General features: G+C 63.8%; 1 protein-coding gene across 4 annotated transcripts in view; it reads right to left on the bottom strand.

The window, feature by feature from the left end:
- The window catches only part of ARHGEF10L (Rho guanine nucleotide exchange factor 10 like), a 124598-nt gene that overhangs the window by 2902 nt on the left and 96953 nt on the right, over positions 1–24743 (bottom strand). For all 4 annotated transcript variants that reach the window (XM_079109498.1, XM_079109497.1, XM_079109499.1 and 1 more), the window contains 4 exons: positions 23972–24195; positions 22288–22442; positions 18136–18284; positions 4572–4746 (listed from right to left, as the gene is read on the bottom strand). In XM_079109498.1, coding sequence (XP_078965624.1) covers positions 4572–4746; positions 18136–18284; positions 22288–22442; positions 23972–24195 — 703 coding nt within the window. The remainder of the gene's footprint in view (positions 1–4571; positions 4747–18135; positions 18285–22287; positions 22443–23971; positions 24196–24743) is intronic.

The following is a 24743-nucleotide window of genomic DNA, read 5'->3' as shown; positions in this document are numbered from 1 at the left end:
CTGTACTTGATGCTAACAGTACACGTGGAATCACACCAAGTCCTTGATCTTGAGCAGACACTCTAGAACCTTCTGTGGTGATGGAACGCTCTCTACCATACTGTCCCCATCACAGCCATGAGCCACACACGGCTCCTGAACACTTGACCTGTGGCCAGTGGGACTGGGCAGGAACTCCTGATGCCATTTAAAGTCATCATGTCTACTGCATCAGATGGCACAGTCCCAGAGAGGGGGCTGGGGAATGAGAAGAGAAAGGAAGAGCCCCGGTGTGGGGCAGAGGTTCAGTGTGGCCATGGGGCAGTGAGGTGCAAGGACTCACTCCGCTTCTCAGATGCCTGGGGGTCTATGTGGGGTGAAGAGCTCATAAGAAGGGGGACGCACCCACACAAGACCTGAGCTGTCTTGGGAGACGGCACATGCAAAGGCCCCGCGACAGGATGAGCTTAGCCTGTAGTGGAGCAGAGAAGGTGGTGCACCTGGGGAAGGGGCAGACTCAGGACGACAGGAGGGGCTCCCAGGAGAGTAGACGCTCAGGGCAAGAGCTGAGGCCTTTCGTTCCAGCTGCAGCGAGAAGCTGCCAGGTCTAAGCAGGGAAGAGATGCGATGGGATCTCAGGGGCATGCTCCACCGCGGTTGAGAGAGGAGGGGCAGAGGAACGCGGAGCCCGGGGGGCTCCTGCAGCTGCGCGGCAGTGAGACAAGACGCCGACACGTCCAGATGTGTTCTGAAGAAGAACCGCAGACTGCTGACCGGCCGGAGTGGAGGAGGGGCCGGGGCAGGGTCAAGGACAATGCTGAGGAGCGGGAGGAGCAGGTTAGGAGCTAGAGTCTAGAGCTGATCGGCGGGCTCCCACCTGGCGCGCACGGCCCTGGGTCCCATCCCCAGCACCGCAAAGAGGAGGGCGGGGAGGAGGAAGGAGTGAGCTGTGTCAAACCTGAGCCCAGGACGCTTGTCAGCACGTGGCGCCATCAGCAGGCAGAGGGCAAAGTCAAAGTCAGGTCCACGGTGCTGACCCGAGGTGCAAACAGCCCACCTGAAGAACGCCCGCGAAGAGCAACTCCCCACATCGCACCAGCTCATAACGGCAGCCTCCGGCAGCGAGGCACCCACCCCCGAGGCTCCACTGCCAGCGCCCTGTCCTCACCATCTGCCTTCTCTGTGGCTGTCGGTCAAGGTCTACAATGACCCTATTCTGCTCTTTGTTTAGGTATCGTCCCAAAAGTAAGCTTTAGGAAGGCAGGGGCTCAGCTTTGTCCTTAAGGCTGGTTCCCCAGCTCCTGGTCCAGGACCTGGACTCAAGGTAGACACCCAAAAAGGATCTGTGAGTAAATGGGTGAATGGTCGAGAGATGGCTGACTAGCTGGATAGTTGGGTGGGTGGATAGCTGACTGGCTGGCTGGCTAGGTGGGATGGCTGGATGGGTGGGTGGGTGGGTGGATGGATGGGTGAGTGGGTGGATGGATGGATGGATGGGTGGATGGATGGATGGATGGATAGATGGGTGGATGGATGGATAGATGGGTGGATGGATGGACAGATGGGTGGGTGGAGCGGGTGGATGGTTGGGTGGGTGGATGGATGGGTAGATGGATGGGTAGATGGATGGGTAGATGGATGGGTAGATGGATGGATGGGTAGATGGATGGATAGATGGGTTGGTGGATGGGGTGGATGGTTGGGTGGCTGCATGACTGGGTGGAAGGATGGGATGGGTGGGTGAAAGGATGGGTGAATGGGATGGGTGACTGAATGACTGGAGGGATGGAGGGATGGAGAGATAGATGCTGAACATAGAAAAGTAGAAAAAGACATGGGGTCAATGTCCCTCACTAGCCAGGTGAATTCAGACATGTCAGTTTCTCTCCTTGATCAATGGGTATTACAAACCTACCTTTCTCGGTTTTATGATTATTAGAAATATGACATAAACCTATATTTTATATGCACACACAGCTGAGCACAGCTCTGAGCCCAGGGTAGGATCAATACTTGGACGCTATTAAGAGAGTGTTTATGACTTCTAAAAGGACCTGGATCCTGACGTCTTCAGATCAGCTCCAACAGAACCATAAACCCACAAAAATCACAAGAGAGAAGCCCTGGTGACCTCGCAGCCTCGGCTCCCTTCCACGGCCCGAGTGGTCCTGAGACTCTCCCGACCCGCGTCCTTCACCCCTCTGGGCAGCAGACCTGACACAGGGAGAGAAGGTGAGCGGAGAGGCCGGGAGGCTGGAATTGAGAAATGACTTCCCCTTGGGCCTCATCTGGGCTTCTCCCCTCCAGGAAACGGGCAGGACACTTCACAAACAGTTGCAGAGAAAAAATTCTAGTGGTGGATAAATATTTCATCACGAGACTGAGTGCAGCGGCTCTCCGGCCGGCCATCTATCTGGAGATATACAACTTTAAGAAGCTCGGGCTCTCGGAGAACGTGTTATTAATGACCTGTCTAGTTAAAAGGAGGAGGGAGTTTAGGTTAGAAAATGCATTAATACCAGTTGGGTATTCGAGTGGAAGGAAGGGTCGGGGGAAGGAAGCGTGATGAATTTTTAACACGCCCTGAAAAAAATCCACACTTAGAGGAGGAACAAATTTATTGCTAATTATGCAATTATTTCATTTGGTGGTGTGGGGAGGAAAATACTTAAAAGCCTGTTTCAAATACCTCCGATAAAGACGTAAGAGCCCCGCTTTGCTGCCCCTGTGGGCCGTGCTGCACGGGGCGGCCCCTCTGCTCCAGGCCCATGTGTGGGCTGGGGCGGCCCCTGCTGGGCTTGGGGCTCGGGGGTCCTCTCAGCCCTGCGGAGTCCTGGGCGGCCCCAGCCTGGCAGGGCCCTGTCCAGGCTCCCAGGGCTGAACTGGGTAGGGTCAGGCCTCGGGGCAGGGGTCCTTTGGGAAGCCCACCCCACAAACCTCGGGTCAGCCCAGGGAGGTCACCCCCATCTGCTCTGTGGGCCTTGGGGGACGCTGGCTGCAGGGAGCCCCACAGGAGGGGCCTGGCTGACGGAGGAGGGGGCGCTGGCAGGAGGGGAGGGGGCGCACTGCCATCGTGGACAGAGACCTCACTCACTGTCACTGTCCCCGCCATCTCAGGTACCGCACCCACCTGCCCCGTGTGGGGGACACTGAGCTGGGGAGAGGCCTGCTTCTGGTGGCTGCGGCTCAGAGCCACCACGGGGCTGCGGAGCTCGGACTCCAGCCTGCCCTCCAGGCCGGAGGAGGGAGCCGGGGCCACACACAGCGGGCTCCGCCAGTCCACCTGCTCTGGGTGGTCACGCCAACGACGCCCAGCCCTCCTCCTTCACAGGTGGCAGCCAGAATACCCGGGCACCGCAGGGCACGTGCGTGTGAGCCCGCGGTGACGGGAGCAGCCATTCCCACAGGCAGCGGGATCTCCCCACGGCCACCCACCGCCCCCGCACGGGGCCCCTCTCTCTGACCCTGACCAGCCCCACGGGATGAGAGTCGGGAGACTCACAAAGGCCTAAGACTATTCATTTCTTTCCTTGTTCCATTATCTTGAAATAACTATCAGCATAAACGCGGAAATGTGTTTGTGATGCGGAGGAAACTTGTGTAACGGATGATCCTGGCCTGACCCCAGGAAATGCACTGAAAGGCAGGGAGGGGACAAGAGCCGACACCAGGCCCTGCTGGGCCTCTGCACCGGAACAGCTTCTCGGGCAAGCACCGGCCGCCCCGGGCTCGGAGCTAGGATGCGGCCTCTGCGGGGAGGACAGAGGCCCCAGGCCTCCAAAGTGCAGCTCAGGAAGCTTAGGCCCTGCCACCAGGTCCTAGGGACCCACCTCAGCCCTCCTGGCCCCAGGCCCCTCCACTCTCCAGCTGATAAACCTGCCTGGGTGCTTGGACAGGCGGGAGGCCGTGTGTCCTCCCAGACCAGCCAGGGGTCCACTAGACCAGGAAGGGAGGCAAGGCCAGGGGCCTCTGGGCGGCTCTGAAGCCCCTGGGTGTGAGGCTGTGCCAGAGGCAGATGACCTCCCAGGCGCCCACCCGGCTCGCCCCTGCATCTCAGGCAGCCGACGGTGAGGGTCTGGGACAGGGCTGAGGTGTCAGGTGCGCACCGGCCTGGGTTCCTCACCCCTTCCCATCTCCGGCTTCAAAGAAGGAAGCACCGGCCCCCGGGCTCCCTGAACCTGCAACCTGCTGGCAAGCTGAGGGCCAGCTGCCTTTCTCAGAAGGACAGAGGCCCTGGGTGGCCTCCCTTGCCTTGACCCTGCAGGGGACGGAGGCAGAACAGCCGGGTTTGGGTCAAGCCTGGCAGGAACAGGCGTCCTGGGTCAGACCAGCCTGTGCCAGTCCCACGGCTCCTGACCCGGGGAGTCTGCCGGGCTCGGCGCCCACTTCCTGGGAGCCCCGGCTGCCGTGGCATGGTGGCAGAGGGGGAGGGCAGCAAGAGGGCCCAGGGAAGGGCCCGCCTGGTGGCATCCCAGCCCCACAGCCTCGCCGTCCTGGGAGGCCAGTTCTGCAGGCTCGCGTGAGGGTTGGGGACACAGGTTTCCCGATGCTTTCTGCCTCGAGGGGCCCGTGCACACGCCCCCTCCCCTCACCTGGCAGGAGGAAGGTGGTCCGCGTGGCAATGTTGATCTCCTGCAGATGCTCCAGGGTCTCAGTGTGGAAGAGGCGGATGGAGGAGCCGGAGGAGAAGGCCATCCAGACGCCACTGCCGGCCTTCACCATGTGCGTCACGCTCACGGCCGGGTCCTGGTGCGCCTCGAAGCTCTGCTGCAGGGAAGGAGGGAGGGCGTCGGGCTGGTGGGGCCTCCGCAGCCCTGCACAGACCACCCCACCCCAGCCAGGCAGCGTCCACGCTGATCAGGGCCATGCTCCGGCTCTGCCCCAGCCAGGGTCAGGGCAGGAAGGAGTCTGAGGTCCAGGCCTGTCCACCAGTCCCCAAGGCCTGAATACTCCCATGTGACTCCAAGCCACCACCGGCGTGGCACCGAGTCAGAGGCAGGGACAGACCAGCACCCTGGCTCCTGCAGGTGGAGAGGACCCGTCCACTCACACAGGACTCCTCTCTGGTCCTCAGCTTGTAGGCTGGGAGCAGAGCCGCTGGCAGCGGGAGAAGCCGTGCGTTATGCGGATTCATCAAAGTGACAACCCGGGAGGTCAGGGGAGGGGAGGTGGGCGTGTGAGCTGAGTCCTCCGGCCTCACAGCAGGGGTCAGCAGGCAGTGTCCCCACGCTGGTGGACAGAGCGCCGCAGAGTGAGCAGCGGTGAGGAGGGAGCCCTGGACTACAGCAGAACAGCTGGAAAGGAAGCCCTCAGGTGGGCTGGGAAGGCCTTTGGGGACGAACGAGTCCTCCCTCCGACTGACCGGCCCCCTCAGGCGTATTATGATTCTGACCCCAAAGGAACAAACAACAAAACCTTTTTTTTTTTTTTTAAACAACAAGAAGATACAGATGGCCAGGCTTCCCATCCTCTGCAGAAGGCCCAAGTTCTTCAACTCAGTGTCGGAGGGCCTGGCTCAGCACCCCTGGCCACCCGGCCTTTGCCATAGGCTCCCTGTGCTGCCGCCACACAAGGCCTGGGCCGCGCATCCGCCACACCTCCGCCCTCGGGTCAGGTGCACACACTCATGGCCGACTGTCTTCCCTCGGCATCTCCAGGGAGCCGGCCCCCACCACTCACGAACAGCCGTGTCCTGCGCGGCATCTTCCGCATCTAGCTGGGGGCACTGGGGGCACCCGTACCTCGGCGGCTCCACATCACTCCCAGCCTGGACTCCAAGGACAGAGGCGGAGCCTCAGGCCACCAGCACCCCTGAGACAGGCCCAGGTGTGGCAGAAGCTGGCCCAAGAGTGAATGGACGGACGCTCGACTTGCATCTGGACACCCGACTGTCACTTGGATGAGACGACGCACACGCACAAATGCCCCGCCCTGGGGACCGCTGGAACTCGGTCTCCTGGAGCTGACGTAACGCCACTTAAACCACGTTCACAGCCATTGCGCAGTGGCCGCGGGCAAGTGTGCGATGGTGGCGAGTGCAAAAAGAAGAGCAGCCGACGGGGGCGCCCAGGCCGCATGCCCAGGGCAGCATGGCGGCTCCTCTCCTCTGCTGCCTGGAGGCTGGGGCCTGCGAAGGACACTGAACGCCAGCGTTACTGGGCATCGGATCCGCCATTCAGTCCCATTTCCTTGACGGCAGCGCCCTCCTCTCCCTGGACGCCAGCCGCTCAGCCTAGGTGCCGGGTTCCAGCATGAGGCCAAGAGCACAAGTGACCGTGCCCTTCAACGGCTCACCAGGGGTGGGTGTGGTCTCCACTGGGCAGGGTCCCAGGCATGAGGACGGGGTCCCCTACCAGCCTGGGCCAGTTCAGCGGGCGGGGTCTGGGGGGACTCAGGCTGCAGGCTCCTGGGGTGCAGGTGCCTCTCTCCAGCCTCCCCACACCGGTGGGGCCCAGGGGTCAGCGCCTCTGACCTCTGGGGAGACTGAGCCTCCTCACGGCCTCCAGTCCCCGTGGCACAGCAGGGTCCCAGGACGCCCATCTCTGCTGGCGCTCAGGCCCCATGGAGAGCCAGGGTGCCTACTGCTTCCTGACTGGTCTACAGGACGGGTCAAGGGAAAGCCCTCGTGGGCCCTCAGCCCAGGACCATCCACCCCTGGAGGGGGCACCTGGGAGTCTGCATCAGCAGCAGATGGACGGCTGGGGCAGCGGCCTGCAGGGGAGGCCCAGCATGCTCTGTGTAGACTCTTCCACAGAACCGCGAGCGCATCCCTGCCCACAGATGCACACGCACTGGCCGACAGACAGCCAGGCCTGCGCCCGCGGCCAGCCTCCTGCCGGCTCCACCCGGAGCTCAGGAGCAGTTCCTGCCTCAGCAGAAGCCAAACTGAAGGCGAGAGGCCCGCCCGCATGCCGCCGTCACCACCTAATTAAAAGAGACGTCGGCAGCGGAGATCCAGGCTCATTTCTCCAGAGGCCTGGCAGGTCTGTCTCCAGGCCCCCTGGGCTGTGCAGAGGCCTGTGCCGACCTGCCAGTACGGAGTGGAGGCAGAGGCGAGGCAGGGCGGGTGGGAAGCGGCTCCAGCCCCCGCTCCGTTCCCTCGGGGCTCCTGCTGGCTGGGCTGCCCCAGGACCCTCCTCAAGCCTGCAGCTCTACCTGAGCCTCCTGGGTCCACAGGGCAAGGCACCGGTGGAACGAGAGGATGGACCAGAGGGCCCTGGGTGAGGCTGGGGGCCGCGAGGCCCAACTCCGGCTGCCCAGCGGCTTGGGGCCGGTGAGCCAGGCAGTGCGAGGAGTTGGCTGCCCAGAAGGAGTTCGAACACAGCACTCAGGACGCAGCTGGCTCACGGAGCCCTGTTCCCACCCAGGTTAGTGTCCCTGCCCTCCTGGCTCTCTGGCCCGGCCCCCGCTGCTTCCCGCCTCTGCTCCGGTTTCCGATCCCTGGCTAAAGAGGCCACAGGGAGGGCACCGCAGTGCCCTGGAGGGCCCTCTCTGCAGTGGACACAGACACAGCCTGGCGCTCCGCACGAGGCCAAGCGCAAGGCAGTGCTCAAAGGCGTGCAGGGGGTGTTGGCGGAGCGGGAGCCGCGGGGAGGGCGCCCTGGCTGCCCCAGACAGCTGCGCTCCAAAGCAATCTGGGAAATCCAGTGACGGGCAGGGCGGGGGAGGCTCGACACTGAGGCTCTGGATGCGGTGGGACGGCAGAGGGGACTGTCACCCCAGGGTCCTAGGTGGAGGCGAAACCCCTGGCGGAGGTCTGCTGAGGGCAGGACACACGTCGCCTGCAGGGGACCCGGAAGTCACGGCTACAGGGAAAGTAGCACCTGATGGCCACCCTGCCTTCCACCCTGGAGCAAGTGGGGCAGGTGATGGTGCACAGCGTCCCCACAGCGCCTGGCCAGACATGGACACACTGGACCCTCGGGAGCAACGCCCAGGTGGGGACCCACCCCACAGCACTGGCAGGGGCTTCTCAAAGGGTCAATATCATGAAAAATGAAAAAGCAGGGGGATCATTCCAGATGAAAAGGAGATTAGGAGGAGACAACAAGAAACTCAGTGTGTGACCCTGGGCAGACCCCAGACGCAGTGGGCACGCGGGCTAGCTCCTGGAGAGGACGCCGCTGCAGTCACGTAGGAGACAAGCTATCCAGTGACTCGGGAGGCTGAGGCAGGAGGATCACAAGTTGGAGGCCAGCCTCAGCAACTTAGCAAGACCCTGCCTCAAATTAAAATATGAACAAAATAAATGGCGTGTGTCCCTAATATGGCAGGGGATGAATTACAGCAAACAGTTAAGAGTTGTTAACTAGGTGAAGAATCCACGTGTGTTTGCTGTATTCATCTTTCGACTATTTTGCAGTTTGAAATTTTTCAAAATACACAGTAGGGCAAAAGCTAGTGTGTGGTGGTGCGCACCTGTCATCCCCGTGGCTCGGGAGGCTGAGGCAGGAGGATCACAAGTTCAAAGCCAGTCTCAGCAAAAGCAAGGCGCTAGGCAACTCAGTGAGACCCTGTCTCTAAATAAAACACAAAATGGGGCTGGGGGTGTGGCTCAGTGGCCGAGTGCCCCTGAGCTAAATCCCTGGTACCAGAAAGGGAAAAAAAAAGTAGGGCAAAAGACCAAGTTATTTTTTCAAAAGGTGGCTGGCCGTGACAGGCGGGGCCCAGGTGGGACCCGGCTCTCCTGCTCCTCTGCCGAGTGGCTCGTCCCCCACTGTTAGGACAGAGGGAGCATGCCTTACGAGCGGGGAGGACAGCATTAAGTGCCCAGTGCCCACGGGCGGCGCTGGGCTGGCAGGGTTGACATGGCCCACTACCCGCAGCCCGGCGGCCCCACTGCGGCCCGCACGGCGCTCCAGGTGGGCGATCCGCTCCCACAGTGCTGACGCGGCCAACCTCCGCCTGCAATATTTATGTGCCTCCAGGTGACGCTTCGGCGCGTGGTACCCATAAATTCTCAGGGTGAGCAGCTCAGCACTCAAAGTCATCAGAGCGAGCGGGCGGGTGGCCGAGGAGTGGGGAGCAAAGGGGCCCTGCCCTCCGCCGGGGCCCCACAGGGAAGTAGGCTGCAGGGCTTCTGTGCCTGGGCGCCGGCCAGGCACCAGGCCTTCCCAAAGCGGGCTAGGCACCGAGCGCCAAGCTCCTGCTGCCCCAGACGTTCAGAGGTGGAGGCGACGTGGAGCGGGCGGGGGGCTCTGGCAGAGCACCCCATCAGGGCCGAGGCACGGAGCCTCCTGCCACCATGCCCTGCCTGGCCAGGCGCCCGGGGTCACCAGCCAAGCACTGGCTGCGCCTCACCAACAAGGCCTCCCTGCTCCCTGCGGTCACCTGGGGGGTCCAGCCACCCATCCTCATCGGGGGAAGGACTAAGCCTCACGGAGTAACGGGTGCGGGGTCGCTTGGCCAGCAAGAGGACGGCGGGGAGCAGAGCCCGGAGCCCGGCCTGCCCGAGCGGCTGCCTTCAGCACAACCCTCCCCTTCCCGATCCCTTTCTTATCAACACTTCGCAGCCCAGGAGACAGAGCCTCCCACCAGCACAAAGTCACACTGATGGGACACGGGAAGGCTGGACTCGAACCCAGGGCCGCCAGCTGGTCCCAGGTCACCAGGCCTGTCCAGGGCGTGCACTGGATGTCGGAGCTCCAGCAAGTCCACAGTCCGTTGAGCAAGCCAGGGGGGCTGCCACCCTCATGGTGACACACCACGGACGGAGCGACTGCAAAATCTGCGTCTCCAGTTCATTTTTCAAGAAAAATGATCAGCAGGTTTCTGGCTTCTGGCAACAGCTCAGGAGTCTGTGGACACTTTACCCCGAAATGTCTGAGCCCTTCACCAAGGCCCGCCTGCTACGAGGCTCACCAGGAAGTGGGCACAGAGGTCACAGGTGGCACTCGAAGGTCAGCGCGTGCGGACAGCGCCCTGCAGAGCTGGCGTGCGAGGGCCGCCCGGCGCCCTTCGGGGAGGCTCTCGGGCCCCACGTGACACGTGACTCCTGGTCCTCCTCAGCTATAACGGCAACCGGCTCCTCCCCAGTGTGGACGCGGCCACCTCTGCTCTGCGTCCTGCCCCACAGGTCCCAGCCTCACACTTCCAAGCAAGTGTGGGGGCCTGGGCTGCCCGCAGCCTGTCCCTGCCCGGCCCTGCAGGGACCTGGCAAGGGCCACGCAGCTCCTGTATGCGCCCCACAGAGTCCCTGCGAACCCGAGAGGAAGGAGGGAAGGTCACCGGCCTTAGTCAGAGCTGGGTGTCCAGCTCGTGGAGGCCCAGCAAGGGCGTGACCTGCACAGGGAGTGGGGCTGAGCGGGGCTCTGCGGCTCAGCTGCTATGGCCTGGGACAGTCTTGAGGCAGCAAGGCCACCGCCTGTGGCCAGAGTTAGGTCCCAACTGGGCCACTTCCTGCCTCAGCTTCCTCAAGTTCAGCTGCGCGTGGTAAGGACTACGGGTGGCACTGCAGGGGCGGAGCTGGCAAGGGCTCCAGGCAGCCTCCGGGAGCAGGACCTTGGGGAGCGTGGCCTCTGGGAGAAGTGACCTCTGGGAGCGTGACCTCTGGGAGAAGTGAACTCTGGGAGCTTGACCTCTGGGAGCATGACCTCTGGGAGCATGACCTCTGGGAGAAGTGACCTTGGGGAGCATGACCTCTGGGAGAAGCGGGACCTCGAGGAGCAGAGACCTGGTGCCGCCTGGGAGGGCCGTGGCTGAGCCCCAGGCAGCCCGCGGGTCAGCAGGGGCAGGGGTGGAGGAGTCCAGTTCTGGAAGGAGCTCCAGGGCTCAGCCTCACCCAGGGCCAGTGTGGACGGTGGAACCCACACTCACCTGGCCCCCACCAGCCCAGCACTAGCAGGAGCATCTGCCCAGTGCCCAGAGGACATCACGGTTCCCTGGTGACTGCAGCTGGGGAGCTGGCTGGGCCAAGGAGGGGAGGGATTCAACAGCCCAGCGCACCGCAGGGCGACACAGAGAAGGAGATGCTGTCCCTGTTCAGACGAGCCCCGGGGGACGGGCAGGCCACGCATCCATGAGACACGAGGCACAGGGCACGGGAGGGGCAGAGGTCAGTGGCCAGGCGAGGGCTTTGGAGTCACAGGTGCCCGTGGTCCTGGACGTGCCAGGTCCCCCACGTCCCAGCAGGTCCCCAGGCCACAGTGAGACAACGGCCCGGACACTCAGGCCGCCTCCTGCCACCCACCGGGCAGGGAAGCTGAGGTGGAGGCTCAGGGCTGGCTGAAGATGGCCAGCCCAGCTCCAGAGCCCGCCAGGCCTGCAGGGCGCCAGGAGGCTCCCTTGAAGGCTCCCCAAGGCCACCGGGTGCAGCTGCCAGGCTTCAGAGGCCACCGCGCACCTGCCAGCCTTGAGCACGAGTGGACCAAAGGCAGCCACCAGCCTCCCCAGCCCACAGGGCCTCACGAGTCCTCCCGGCCCTGGCTCCCGCCTGCACCTCAGGCCCCAGCTCTGCTCCCTGGTGTCGGCCCCTCCCTGCTGCAGGCACAGCTGGGCAGGGAAGAGCCCTGGGAGGGCCACCTCCAGAGGGGGCGTGGCAGAGGTCTGAGCTCTTCCAGGAGGACACGGAGCCAGCACCTCCTGCCCCAAAGAAGACCCTGGAGATACCTGCTCATGACCTGCAGGCCTGGGGCAGAGGGCTGCCTGGAGCCACTCACTGTGCCCTGGCTGACCTCCTGACCCTTCCATACTCTCCAGGAAACGGGGCTGTGGGATCTCCAGGCCGACCCCATGCCTCACAAGCTTCCTGCAAGGAAGTTTATCTGGGCCTCTGACCTCGATCCTTCCTGCTGCCAGAAAAGGCTCACCCTCCTTTCCCACTTGTTTCTGCTGGAGCTTCCTGGGCAGTTTCCACAATCTTCAGAAATCGATTTCTCACCTTTTCCTTGCCAAATGTTAATTTAAGCAAGAAACAGATGACAATGACAAGGATACACAATACAAAAAATGTCCAGCCATGTGTAGTGGCCACACCTCCGGCGGCTTGGAGGCTGAGGCAGGAGGATCACAAGTTCGAGGCCAACTTCGGCAAGTTAGCAAGACCTTGCCTCAAAATAAAAAAATAAATAAATAAAGGGCCAGGATGTGGCTCAATGGTTAAGCGCCCTGGGTTCAATCCCTGGTACCAGGAAAAAAAAAAAAAAAAAAAAAATCACTAGCCGATGAACAGCTGGCTCCGCGGAATGCTGTGCCCGCCCTGCCTGCACAGCCCCAGGCCCCTGGGAGGACTTGGTGTATCTCTGCACCCTCACGACAATTTGCATACCATTACCCAGGAAGCCCCGCGCCCAGATTTCACTTTTGCGAATTCCCACCCGTTTCATGTCATAAATAAGATGGGAGACGGAAACTAATACAGCCCAGCCATGCATTATTCATGCCACGCCCGCGTCCTGATGGATCTAGAGCAGCTAATACATGCAAACTAAGTTTGGGCACTAAACGTGGAGATTAAGGGTGGGGGAGGCAGGAGTGCATGGGGCGGGCAGGGGGACGCGGGGGCTCCGGGTCCTCCTCCCTGTGCTCAGCGTCCAGGCAGAGTGGAGGCGCCAGCAGGACTGGGCTGGGCTGTGCCAAGGTGCTGTGGGAGGCTGGCAGGGGTCAAGTCCTGGGCGCTGTCCTGCGCCCGCCCACACCGTGCTCCAGCTGGGAGCATGTACCCATTCCCGAAGCTGCCCGCTGCCTTCCCTGAGCCCCTCCTGGGCCTCAGGCTGGTCCCCAGGTCTGGGCCTCTGCCCGCGGAGCCTGTCTGGTTAGTCCTGAAGTCATCAGTGTGCAGCAGAGGCACGGTGTGGCTTCGGGGCCGGGCTGTGACCCATTTCAGGTGGAGGCTCGGAGCCTGATGGACGGCTGCCCCCATCAGCCCTTGCGGCAGCCCCACCAAGCGGGAGCTCAGCCAGGCACCAGATGCTGGCCGCGCCGGCCCACTCTCTGGCTGGCGGGAAGCCTGGCCCCCAGGGAGGCCCCCAATCCGCTGAGCTGAGCCGCACCCGGGGGGAGGGGCCCTCAGGGAAACACCCCGAGGCGGGCTCTCAAGTGACAGCCATCGGTGGTCCCCCGCACACTGTCCCTTTGCCTCATAAGACCAGGAAGACAAAGGCGGTCTGGAAAGCGCGAGCACCCTCCAGGCTGCCCCGTAGCAGTGCGTGGTCACGGTCAAGACAGGTCCATCCCGGGGCCAGAGACCCTACAGGGGCCCTTTGTCCCAAACACTTCCTGCCCCCTCTGGGCGTGGCCTCCCTGCCCACTTCCTGGACCACAGTGATCCCCTAAGACCAGGCTTCCAACCTGCACCCAGAAACAGGGCACCACCGCGTCCCTGCAGGAGGAGGCCGAGCACCCAGACCACCCCCGAGGTGCCCACCGAGATTCAGGAGGGTGCCGTGCCCCCACCCCAAACCCGCCTGGACTGCGCAGGGCCTGGCCCAGGACTCGAGGGCACAGGGCAGACCAGGTCCCCTCTGCACAGCGCTGCATCCCACAGAGCTGGCAGGTGACAGTGGCCAAGGCGGTGTTTCCAGAAGGGCTCGCAGGGCTGTAAAGCCAGGAGACGTGTTAGGCTGACCAGGGCAGGTGACTCGGCTAAGCAGCGGACAGGGGGCCTAACCTGGGGAGAGAGTGGTTAGGCCGAGACCTGAGTGATGGACAGGGGGCCACGCAGGTGGGAACAGCCTTCCAGGCCGTGGGAACAGAGGAGCCTGGTGGTTCCCTGGCCAGCAGAGGCCAGAGACTGCAGAGCACGAGAGGGCCGGCCCTGGTCCACTGCCATGTGCGTCAGGCCCAGCTGCCCTCTCGGCGCCGCTGGTATCAACAGCCCGGCTGATCCCCCGCCCCACCGCCACCCCTCCATGAGCTAGGGAGGCGGAGGTCCAGGCCGAGAGTGCCCAGGGCAGCGGCCCAGCAGAGAGCACCCCACGCGCCACAGGCCTCCTGTCAAACGGTGCCCAATGTGTTTTTTTTAAATTAAGATGCAACAATCATCCCACAGCCGGCTTCCCCTCCAGCGATCGCTTGAAATGAACTCCAGACGACTGGATTAGGCTTTGAAGGTGGCGATCTGGATAATGAACACGGGGACGCGGTATTGACACAGGCCCTGGTGAGCCGCATCACTACTTAACAGGCCTGCTTGGCCGCCGCTGGGATCAAGGAGCCACGCAGGCAGCTGGTGTAAGGCCAGAGGCGGACGGCGCCGGCTCTGCGGAGGAAGGACCCATGAGCACCGTCAGGGTAGGGCCAGGCCAGCCAGGCCAGGGGCACACTGGGGCCAGACCAGCTGGGGGACAGTACCTGGTCACCTGAGTCACCGAGCTGGCCCTGGGCGGGGTTCGCTCGCTGTGCCTCTTCTGCCTGGAGTGCCCACCTCCCCACCCCCCAGCCACACCCCCCCGGGACCCTGGCCTCCAGACAAGGTTGCCTACCCCCAGCTGCCCCGCCTCTGCTGGGCCGGGTGCCCCTCGGTGCCCGCTGGACCTGGGCTGGCCCCTCCCAGGCCTCCTGGCACTGGGAGGAACTGACAGCCCTGGGTCTCTGCCCCCTGGACCTGAGCTCCTGAAGAGCCCAGTCCCACTTCCGCCAGCACCAGACGCCAGGGCCAGGAAGGCCGAGCTGCGCAGGCCCCAGCACCCGCCCATCACGACCTCCACCAAGGAGCACCGTGCTGGCCCGTCACGGAAGCAGACCAACAGGCCTGGGCCTGTCCCGGAAGACATGCTGCTGAGAAAAACAGGCCAGGAATCCAGGGGGTCCCAGAGACACCCAAAAGCCAAGGCCAGTGCAGCCCGAAGGCAGCACAGCCTCCCTCTGCCGAGGCAGCCGCACTGGTGAAGAGGCGGCCCGGGCTCGATCCTGACTGCCTCTTTCCAGCTGTGTGACCTAGGCACATTACTTAACCTCTCTGTCTCTCTCCTCACCTGTGAAGTGGCAATAATAATAACACTCACCTCAGAAGCTGTTTAAGCACCAAATGTGCACACGTAAAGCATTTCAACTCGTGGTTGGTCTACATAAACAGATATGTTGGCCGTTACTACTTCATAGGATGGAAGGAATCAGGAAAAGCTGCTTAGAATCCACGGAATCCCTAGACTAATGGGATGTCCTCACGCTGGGGCCTGGGCCATGAGGCCACACCCTCAGCCAACACACTCCTGGGCCTCCTGGTCTGAAGCACAGAACGGCTGTCTCTCAAACCCCCACGTGGCCCCTCAAGCCAGGGGAGAGCCTGTGCAAAGCCACCTCGCAGCCCGGCAGGAGCAGCAGACCAGGGACGGCCAAGACCACGGGGAGAGCGAGCCAGGGGCAGCAGCAGGTCTCCAACCTGGTGAGCGCAGAGCCCAGGAGAGGGTCGGATGGTCGCTAGCAGCAGCCAGGCGGCCGTCTCCAGGGCCCCAGCACCAAGGGCCGGCTTCCGGCTATTCCGAGCTGCACAGTGCAGGGCACTGACCTTGCTCTGAGCCCAGGACTGTGCTGAGGGCGGCCGCCCTGCCCAGAGCCTGCGTTTCCCAGGCCCTCTGGGCTCCCTGGGGCTCCCCGTCCTGGGGCAGAGGTTCCCGGCCACCCCTCCACCCCCGGCCCCCTGAGCTACGCAGCAGGTGAAAGGCCAGCTAATCTGGAATCACGGTGGCCTCAGGCTCCAGCTGGGGCCTAGACGGCGGGCCAGAGCAGAGCTGCGTGGCCTCGGCGGGACTGTGCTGGCCAGAACAGCGAGTCCGCGAGCCCCGCTCCACCCTGTCCTCCCATCTGTCTTCCTCCCGGGAAGGTCAGCAGGAGGGAGCGTCCTTCCACCAAGCAGGTCACGACCCCCGCCCACAGACAACCTGACTCCAGGGAGCAGCCTGGTTTCCCAATAAAGTGCACAAGCACGTTGTCAGGCGGACGTTCCAGGATTGCGAACCCTCCACCCTCACGTTTCGTGGATGAGGTAACCGTGGCCCAGGAGGCTGGGTGACACCCGAGGCTGCACGGCATGGTGGAGTAGAGCCATGGGGGCTGAGCTGCCCAGGGGACCAGAGGCGGACAGGCCGGGACAGGGCTGGGGGCTGCTGCTTAGGATGGCGCCCCCACTGGGCCCCCAGAAGGTCTCCAGTCTCTCCGGCTGCAGCAGAGCCTGGTGGGCGTGGGCCCGACCTCCTCCAGCCACGGATCACACGTGGCCACTCCAGACCCTTCCCTGGAAACGCCTCAGTTCACGATGCCACCTCCCTCGGCATCCCAATCCTGTTGGCCACACTGAGAGGGCCCTGGTCAGTGGGGAGCTCTGAGGCCTGTCCTCCCCCTGCTTTCTCTGCTGTGGGCTTCTTCCTGTCTTGGGGCTCATGTCCCCATATTAGAGCAGAGGTTGGGGCTCCCCCGCCAGACGGAAGGTCCCTGAGGATGGGCTGGGGCTCCTCCAGCCACTGCGCTGCACTGAGCAGCCCCGCCAGGTTCCAGCAGAGCCCTGCCCACCACCCTCTCCTGCAGTGGAGTCTGCGCCTGACCTGGGCCAGCAGGGGACACTTGCAGGGCAGCTGCCCCTGGTGTGAGGACAGTGCTGGGAAGCTTGGGTAGGGCCGGGGTGGCCACACGCCCCTCTCCCACCGGGCGGCTGAGACCCAGGTGAGCAGGGTCCCCGGGAGTGCCCGGGCACCCTCCGCCCGGCTCACCGTGGGGTGCGAGGCCCTTGGAAGGAAGGGGTGGGGTGAGGGTGGGCATAGCGGGAAGCCCAGGAAGGGAGCCTGTGGCCGCAGCTGCTCAGCCCTCCCCAGCACCATGGAGGCCAGCAGCCCTTGGGGCCACCCCAGGAGCCACCTTCGCCCCCCGCCCTCCTCTCCACAGACACCTCACAGCCCAAAACTCAGCAGGGTTCACACCAAGGCACCTGGGGTGCTGTGAGGGTCCTCTGGACCAGAGGCTCCCTGGAGCGGTGGCCTCGCCCACCAGCTGAAGGCCTGACGGGCCAGGCGGCCAGCGGAGGAGCCGGTGCTGAAGGCCTGCGCCTTCTGGCCGGGACGCAGGGCCCTCCTGCCCTGGTCTGCAGCTCCGAGCACCTCAGCCTCTAGCCACGGGAGGGAGCCCACTCCTAGGAGAGTCTCCACGCCACGCAGATGGAGGGACACTCCCCGGGCTCACGAGCCCTGCTCTCTGGAGAGCCCTGACACAGGAGCCAAAGGACTGCAGCAAAGGACACGCACTCCTGCCCTGCAGACTGAATCGGGCGCTCGCACAGGCACGGGCACAGGGCAGGGGGCACGGCTGGCAGAGCAGGACCAGGGACGGAGCCTGGCGAGCAGCCCTGCACACTCCCCTGTGCCGCAGGGTGCAGGGAGCCGAGTCTGGGAAGGCGCAGGCCGCCCAGGCCCAGAGCTCCCCACGGTGCCCCTGCCCAGCTCCCCATCTGTCGGTCAGGATCATCCCCGGGGCCCAGCCCGGTCACCGTGATCTGACCAGCCCCAACTCCACCCAGAGCTCCGACAGCTGACAAGTGGCCAGTTCACAGCTGCACAAGAGGTGACCAGGGCCCGTGAAGTCCACCCTTGACAGGAAACAGGCATGGGCCACCTGGCCAGCTGGTGCCACACCAGCTCCTCTCTGGGCCAGGGGGCAGCTCACACCAAAGGAAACCCCAAACGAACCAAGCAATGTCCCCCAAACCCAGGTCAGGCAGCCACGTCCAAGTCTCCTGCAGCTGCCCAGCAGAGACAGCAGGATCTGGCAGGTGGGTGGCCCACGCTGCTCCCAGGTCTAGCGAGGGTCGGGTCCCAGGACCAGGCCTCTTACCAGGGCCTGGCCAGGTGGAGCTTGCCCCAGGGTGAGGTGGCACCCAGGTGGCCTCCTGCAAGTCACCTGAAAGGTCCAGGCCCAGAAGGGCTGTGTCCATAGGAGCCAGGACTCAGCAGAGCTGGGGCTCCTGGCAAAAGTCCTGGGGACAGGCCCAGGACAGGACCCGGCCCCCCCCACAGGCCCAGCAGTGTGACTCGGGATCCAGACCCCAGCCCGGAGCTGTCAGGACCCTTCCCCTCACGGCAGCCCGGGATGCAGGTCGGGGACAGCAAGGGTCCCTCTGCTTCCCCACTAACTGTCCAGTCCTCCCCTGGACAGAGCCCAGAGCCAGAGTGCGCAAGAAGGGTCAGCAAGGGTGAGCCCAGCAGGGCCATGAGCCAGAGGGCAGGCCAGTACCTGAGTCTGCAAGGTGGTGGCATCCAGGACGGTGACCTGCGGGCCACAGCTGGCCCACACAGCGTCCTCCAGGCTCAGCAGGGTGCGGATGGGGCTGGGCCCCACGGCCAGGCTCACTGGAGGGCTCTCCAGGTCCCAGAGGACTCCGCCTGAAGGGAGAGGGGACAATCAGGGTGGCAGCCTCCGCCGGCTTCTCCCTCCTTCCCGCAGGGTGCCGGGTGCTCGGTCCACCTCTGCCCCCACATTCGGGTCCCCACGCTGAGGACCACATGCGAACCCTGCTCTCCCTCCTGTCCCAGGAGCACACGCCAGGTGTGCCCCCAGGGAACCTGTGGAGGGAGCAGGAGCCAGCCAAGCCACCGCCCAGCTCGGGACAGTGAGAGTGCCCAGAGGCCTGGCAGCTGCCCAGACAAGGAGCAGATCCAGCGCCGGTGGGGAGACCAAGGGCTGCTCTGAGGAGGCCACGTCACTCCAGGCCCTGCGGGGCAGCGTGACAGCAGAAAGTGTCCTGGCCCTGGGGACTGGCCCTGGCCCTGGCCCAACTCACTGAGGTCTGTAGCTGGTCTCCCCTCCCCCCAGCCTCGGCCCCGCTCTCTTCCCCCTCAGCCTCCGCCTCCCCGCTGTCGAGGGGGAGAGGGAGGGTGCGGGGGAGGGCCTCTCGGACGTCTCTGACCCCTGGCTCGTCCAGACTGCAGGGCGACTTCGGTGGCCTTCGCACCCTCGTGGGCTGCCTCCTCCTCCCAGCCAGCCTCTGGGAGACACTGTGCTCTGTCCTACTCTGAAACTGGGACACTGCAAGTGTAACCCCCACGTCGCAGACCTCAGCAGTAATCCACGCACGCAGGCCCCTGCTGTGTGGCGTCCTGGGCCACAACACAGCAGTCTGCAAAGGCAGCCATCGATGTCACTTAATTAAGGTGACAACAGAGACCCAGAGCTGAGAACCTGCACAAAGCCACCATGGGGCAGCCGCCTGCTAGGACTTTGGAAGGCCCTGAAGCTAGGACTGGCATCTGGGAGGGCTGAGTGGCCAGACACAGCCAGGCCTCCACCAGGGTCGCTGACCCCGCCAGGACCCCGGAGCCCTGAAACGCAAGGCTTTGAGCGCCCCCCGGTGGTCAGAGGTGAGGCGCTTGTGGCCAGACGCTGGAGCTTTGGCTGCTCAGATGGGCAAGGGGCAGCCAGGGGCCAAGCAACACCCCAAACTGGGAAGTGGGGTCACCACAGCCCCACCTGGCTGCCTGAGGCAGGGGCCCAGGCCTAAAAGTCCTCAGGATCCCACTAACTGGGACCGCCCACCTCCACATGCTGAGATTCCCGGACCCAGGGAGTCCTGACCCCGGACGGGAGAACAGGTAACACCGCCCTGCTGTCACGTCAGGAAGGACGTGGACGGGGTGTCCGTCAGAGGCCCTCGCAGGCACCCTGACCAGCGGCTGCCCCGCTGGGACTGGTTGTCCTGTCACACCACAAGGGGACAGAACTTTGTCCTCTAAGGTCCTGGCCAGCCGGGACGCCAGGACTGAGATTACAAGGGTCAGTCGCTGGAGCTCTGCAGCCCCTGCGGGGGTCCCTCGGTCTCCCCCTCCCCCTCTCTGGGGCTGTGGGAAGCACGGCGTTCCAGAACCTGCTCCCTGGCACATGCTGCCCCCTCGGTGACAGGCCATCCATCTGGGCCAGCACCGGCTCTGGTGGCCAGCAAGGATAGGAAGCCTGTCTCAGCGAAGGCACCTTCAGGAGAGGGCCCTTCTCCCCAGCCCACGGGGGACAACCAGACCGGCTGGTGCCAGGAGGCTGAGTGGGACCCAAAGGCAGCCCTGCCAGGGAGTGATTAACAATGCAATGCCACACAGATGTGGTGACAAGAAGCAGAGGCTCCTGGGAGCCACCCTGAGGGCGTCTGCACCCGTTCACAGGCCAGGAAGCGAGGCTTGCGGGGCGAAGGCTCAACCCCAGGCAGCCCGACTCCTGCCCATCACACACCCCGATGCCACGGGCCTCTAGGCCTCTGGCCCCGGCAACCGCAGCCCAGGGTCAAGGCAGAGGGAGGACTCCCTCCCACCCACCCGCACTCGCAGGCCCTACCCGGCCCACCTCTCAAGGACACCACGGGTGGGGGTGGGGCTGGATAAGGCAAGACCTTTCCCAGAAGCCCTGGCTGTGGCCAAACCAAACCTCCAGAGCGGGCTGCTGGGGCGCTGTGGCTGCCCACTCACCTGTCCACCGGCCACCGGGGCCAGTGCCCAGCCATTTCCTGTAGCACTGGACAAACCCGAGGTGCTGCCTTCAGGGGTCTCCTGACCCCCGACTGCCTGCTGCTACTTCCCCTCCCGCTCCCGTCCCTCTGGGGTCCCCGCCAGACCAGATGCTCTCCTGCCTCTGGGCCCTTGCGTGCGCCCCATGCTGCCCACGTCCCAGTCCTGAGCTTCGGGATCCAGCGCCCCACACTCAGGCAGCAGGACCCCGAGGCAGCCCGATCCTTCGCTGGGGCACTCGGCACAAGGCCGGAGCTGGTGGCTGCTGCCTCGACTGATCTGCCTCCCTCTGGAGACTGCCAACCCCAGGAGGTCAGGACGCATGCCCGCCACATCTGTGGAGAGATGCAGGCGCTCAGCAAATCCCGGGGGGCCAAGGTCTGGGATACCCCCTCACATCGGCTCTGCTGGGCAGGCCCAGGCCCCTCAGTCTGCAGAGACCCAGCCCAGGAGGCAGGATGCCTGGGTTGGGTCTCGGCCCAGCCATGGGACTCTCTGCATCCCGTCCCAGCTGGAAGGGGAGGGCAGGGGTCCAGTGGTCCCCATGGCCCTCTGGATCTGACCAACTGCCAGCTCCAGCCCTAGGACAATGGCTGGACCCAAAATTGCATTGTGGATTGAATTGTCTCCCCACATCCGTGTGTCGAGCCTCACACCCCGTATCTGGAAATTCAACCTTACTCAGAGAGTGTCCTGCAGCAGTGGTGAGAACAGAGGGGTCCTGCTGGGGTAGGCCCCTGTCCAGGGTGGCTACAGTCCTTAGAAAAGGGGGATTTGGACATCAAGGAGCCAGCACAGGGGTAAGGCCAGGTGAAGCCCTGCGCACATCTCCATCTCGGACTTCAGCCTCGAGTGTGAGGCAGTACCTCTCCGTCTGAGCCACTGCTTAGGGACTTGGTGACACAGCAGCACCCCAGCTCTGCCTGTGCCCCAAATCACCGAGTCAGGAGCCAGGGGACAAAGGGCAGAAAGCAAGCCGCGCTGGGGCAGGGCCAGGCTGGTGGAGGCAGGGCTCCGGGTATGCAGCGGGCCCTTGGGAGCGGGAACGGGCTCGGCCTCCGCATACCGGGACCTGCATTCACATTCACACGCACGCTCCGTCTGACGGTGAGAGGGATGTCCCCCTCCTTCTTACCCCTTTAATTAAAAACTATAAATGCCTTATCAAAAGCTAATTAAAAATACCAACACAGTGCCAAGTGGCAAAACCCCAGCTCAGCACGGTGCCCGTGCAGCGGCGAGCAGGCACCAGTGCACACCCAGCCACTGCAGCCGAGGGCTGAGCCGCCTCCCGGGCACCTGGGGCAGCACGCGGGCCACCCAGCCCTCCGAGTCACACCGGAGGCTGAGCAAGCACGGGGCACAGGGACCGTGACGCTCGTCTGGCCGCAGACAAGCAGCACCCCGCTCAGCATCAGGGTCCACACGGCATGAGACTTGGGGTGGCGCGTGGGCCAGGCCTTCGCCCAGCCAGGAGCACAGCCGCCCAGACGCACCGGCTGCCCTCAGCCACCGCCAGACGGTGCCTCACCTCTGCTGAGCCCTCACCCGGCAGGACCCTGGGCAAGGTTGCAAGCACTGTCCCCACGTTGCCGAAGAGCCCACGGCCCAGAGGAGAAGCCACTCACAGGGGACTCTGCTGTCATCAGGACCGAGCCCGAGCGGAAGCCAGGTCTCCCCACCCCCAACCCCTTACCCCTGGTCTCGGCCCACGGGCATGGTGGTGAGCCCTCTGCCTGCAGGGATCCCCATGTGGACACCCCATGTGAGACCCCAGAGGGCGTCAGGACCCAAATCCTCCAGCATGGAGAGTCCCTGGTGGGGCCTGCTCCTTGGGCAGCCTCTGGCTGCGCTCCTGGCGCCCCCAGCCACCCCAGGCCCCGCCCACCATCCTCACCGCTGGTCCGAGGGTAGGCGGCGAGCGTCCCGTCCTGCAAGCCGGCCAGAAGGTGGAAGGGGCTGTGCCGCAGGCAGAGCACGGGCTGCAGGCCGGGGCTCCTGCAGGTCGCCAGGCACTGGGTGCCACTGTCCACGCTGCTGTAGAGCAGGATGCTGCGGAGGCGGAGGCAGACACGGCTCACTGGGCGCCCACACCACACCCTACCTGCCGCGGCCCAGCTGGGCAGCCGGACATGGGTGCTCCCTGTGGGCGTGCAGGCTTTGCCAAGGCAGGTCTTGGAGGATGGCCCTCCCTGGCCCCCGTCACAAGGGTGACTCTGGGGCTCTGGAGGCAATAAGATGAAGGGGTGACGGCCGAATTCAAATCCGGACGGCCTCCTCCTGACCTGGACTGCCGAGCCTCGGTTCTCACCAAGAGCCAGGGCCACAGGGCCTCCACCAGGGCACACAGCACAGCACACGCCACCCGGACCATCCGGAAGCGGCTGCTAGGGACAGGAAGTCAGGCTCCTGGCAGAGGCAGGAGGCCACAGCAGCACCTTCCAGGAAGGCCGGGGGCCGGCAGAGCAGGGCTTCAGAGGGGGCTGCCAAACATGGGCCTGGGGTCTTTGGGGACTAGTGAGAATGTTCTAGAACTAGACGGCGGCTCCTGGAAGTCACTTTAAAATGGATAAAATGGTGAATTTTATCTTGCTAAAAAATACAAGGTTGGGCTGGGGCTGGGGCTCAGGGGTGGAGCACTTGCCTGGCTCGATTCTCAGCACCACATAGAAATAAATAAATAAAGGTCCGCCGACCATTTAATAATATTTTAAAAATAAAGTAAAATAAAAGGTGCTCCCAGGGTCCCTCCTGTGTCCCAGCCCCGGCAGGGCACGGGCTGCGGACCCTGCGGAGCTCAGCGCGGCTCGAGTTGGTTCCACACGGAGCAGGAGCCGTGGCTCCCGGCTCTTCCCCGGTGGCTGCCGAGCATGTCGGGTGCCCCGGAATCACTCCCTGCCTCCTCTCCAGCACAGGGGCAAAGAGCAGGGACACGGAGGCCCAGGCACAGAGAGGCCAGGCCGAGGCCTCCGAGATCTTGGGAGCCCCCACCTTAGCCTCCCGCTCAGAGGACGAGCCCCCACACTGCCTCCTGCAGGCTGCTCCCGCCATGGTCCCCCAGCTGCACCCGTGCTTGACCAACTCCCCAAACCCCACACTGGGCACCCACTAGCAGGGACCTCAGGACCGGGGCCCACCCTGGGACCTCCGGCACCCCCAACTAGGGAACAGAGGCCATGGCTGAGTGAACACCAATGACAGGAAGGGACCTGAAGGGCCCACGCCCCCGCATCTCCAGGGAATCGCAGTGGCCCACGTGGGGGCATTGACCCCCTTTATGGAGAAGCTAAGGCCGAGAGAGACCCACAGCCAGGAAGGGCAGGGCCAAGACTGAACCCAGACTCGGGTGACAGAGAGCCAGTGTCTCCCCCACAGTGCCACACCGCCTGGGCGGAAGCCGGCAGGCTAAAGCAGAAGAGGCCACTGACACTTGGCTCCTGCAGCGGGGGGTCTGGCCCACACTTTCCAATCAGCCAGAGGCACCGAATGCAGGTAGGTGGCCAGCAGGTCAGGAAGGCTGGGCATCGCCCCTCCCCCGCCGACCCAGCACAGGCCGTTCTCCCCTCCCCCAGGCCCTTCACCTGCCATCCTGGAGCCCAAGGCAGATGGTGGGACGCACTGCAGGAGGGGGGTCAGCCGCTGTCTGGCTCGCGTCTCCGCCCTCTGCCTCTTCATCTGGTTCCGGAATGTACTCCATGCAAAGCACTGGGGCGGCCAGTGGGAAGGACTTGACGGTGCGGGGCGAGGGCCGGTTCAGGGAGAAGATCTCCACCTGGCCCCCAGCACCTTCCTGCCCACCCCCGACCTGGGGGCAGAGACCCAGAGAGGCCGTCAGGTGGGAACCACAGGGGAGGTGGGGCCGGACCCTGCCTTTCCAAACTGCTCCCACACTGAGGTTAGACATCCAAAAGAGGCCCTCCTGCCCACACCCGTCCTGTGGTCACAAAGGTCACTTGTCTCCAGTGCGCCACAACAAACTGGCTCCGGGAAACAAAGGATATCAGTAAGGAGATACCCTGGCGGCTTCCCATTTCCTCCTCTGCAGGGGGCGCTCCAACCGGTGTTCACTAAGAATCTACACTGCCTTCTTAGAATGGTCCACTCTGTCCTGTTCACTGTTCACCCTGTGTCTAGCACATGGTATGCACTTAATGTATACTTGGTGGTAGATGGATGGGCACATGGATGCGTGGGTGGGGTGTGTGGATGGATGAATGGAAGGATGGATGGAAGGATGGGTGGAAGGATGGGTGGATGGAGGATGAATGGACAGATAGAAGGATAGATGGAAGGATGGATGCATGGATGGATGGGTGGATGGATGGATGGGTGGATGGATGGGGTGTGTGAATG

The sequence above is a fragment of the Sciurus vulgaris genome (assembly GCF_902686455.1).
Source record: "Sciurus vulgaris genome assembly, chromosome: 1".
Classification (NCBI taxonomy): domain Eukaryota; kingdom Metazoa; phylum Chordata; class Mammalia; order Rodentia; family Sciuridae; genus Sciurus; species Sciurus vulgaris.
This window is presented reverse-complemented; position numbering and strand designations above follow the sequence as displayed.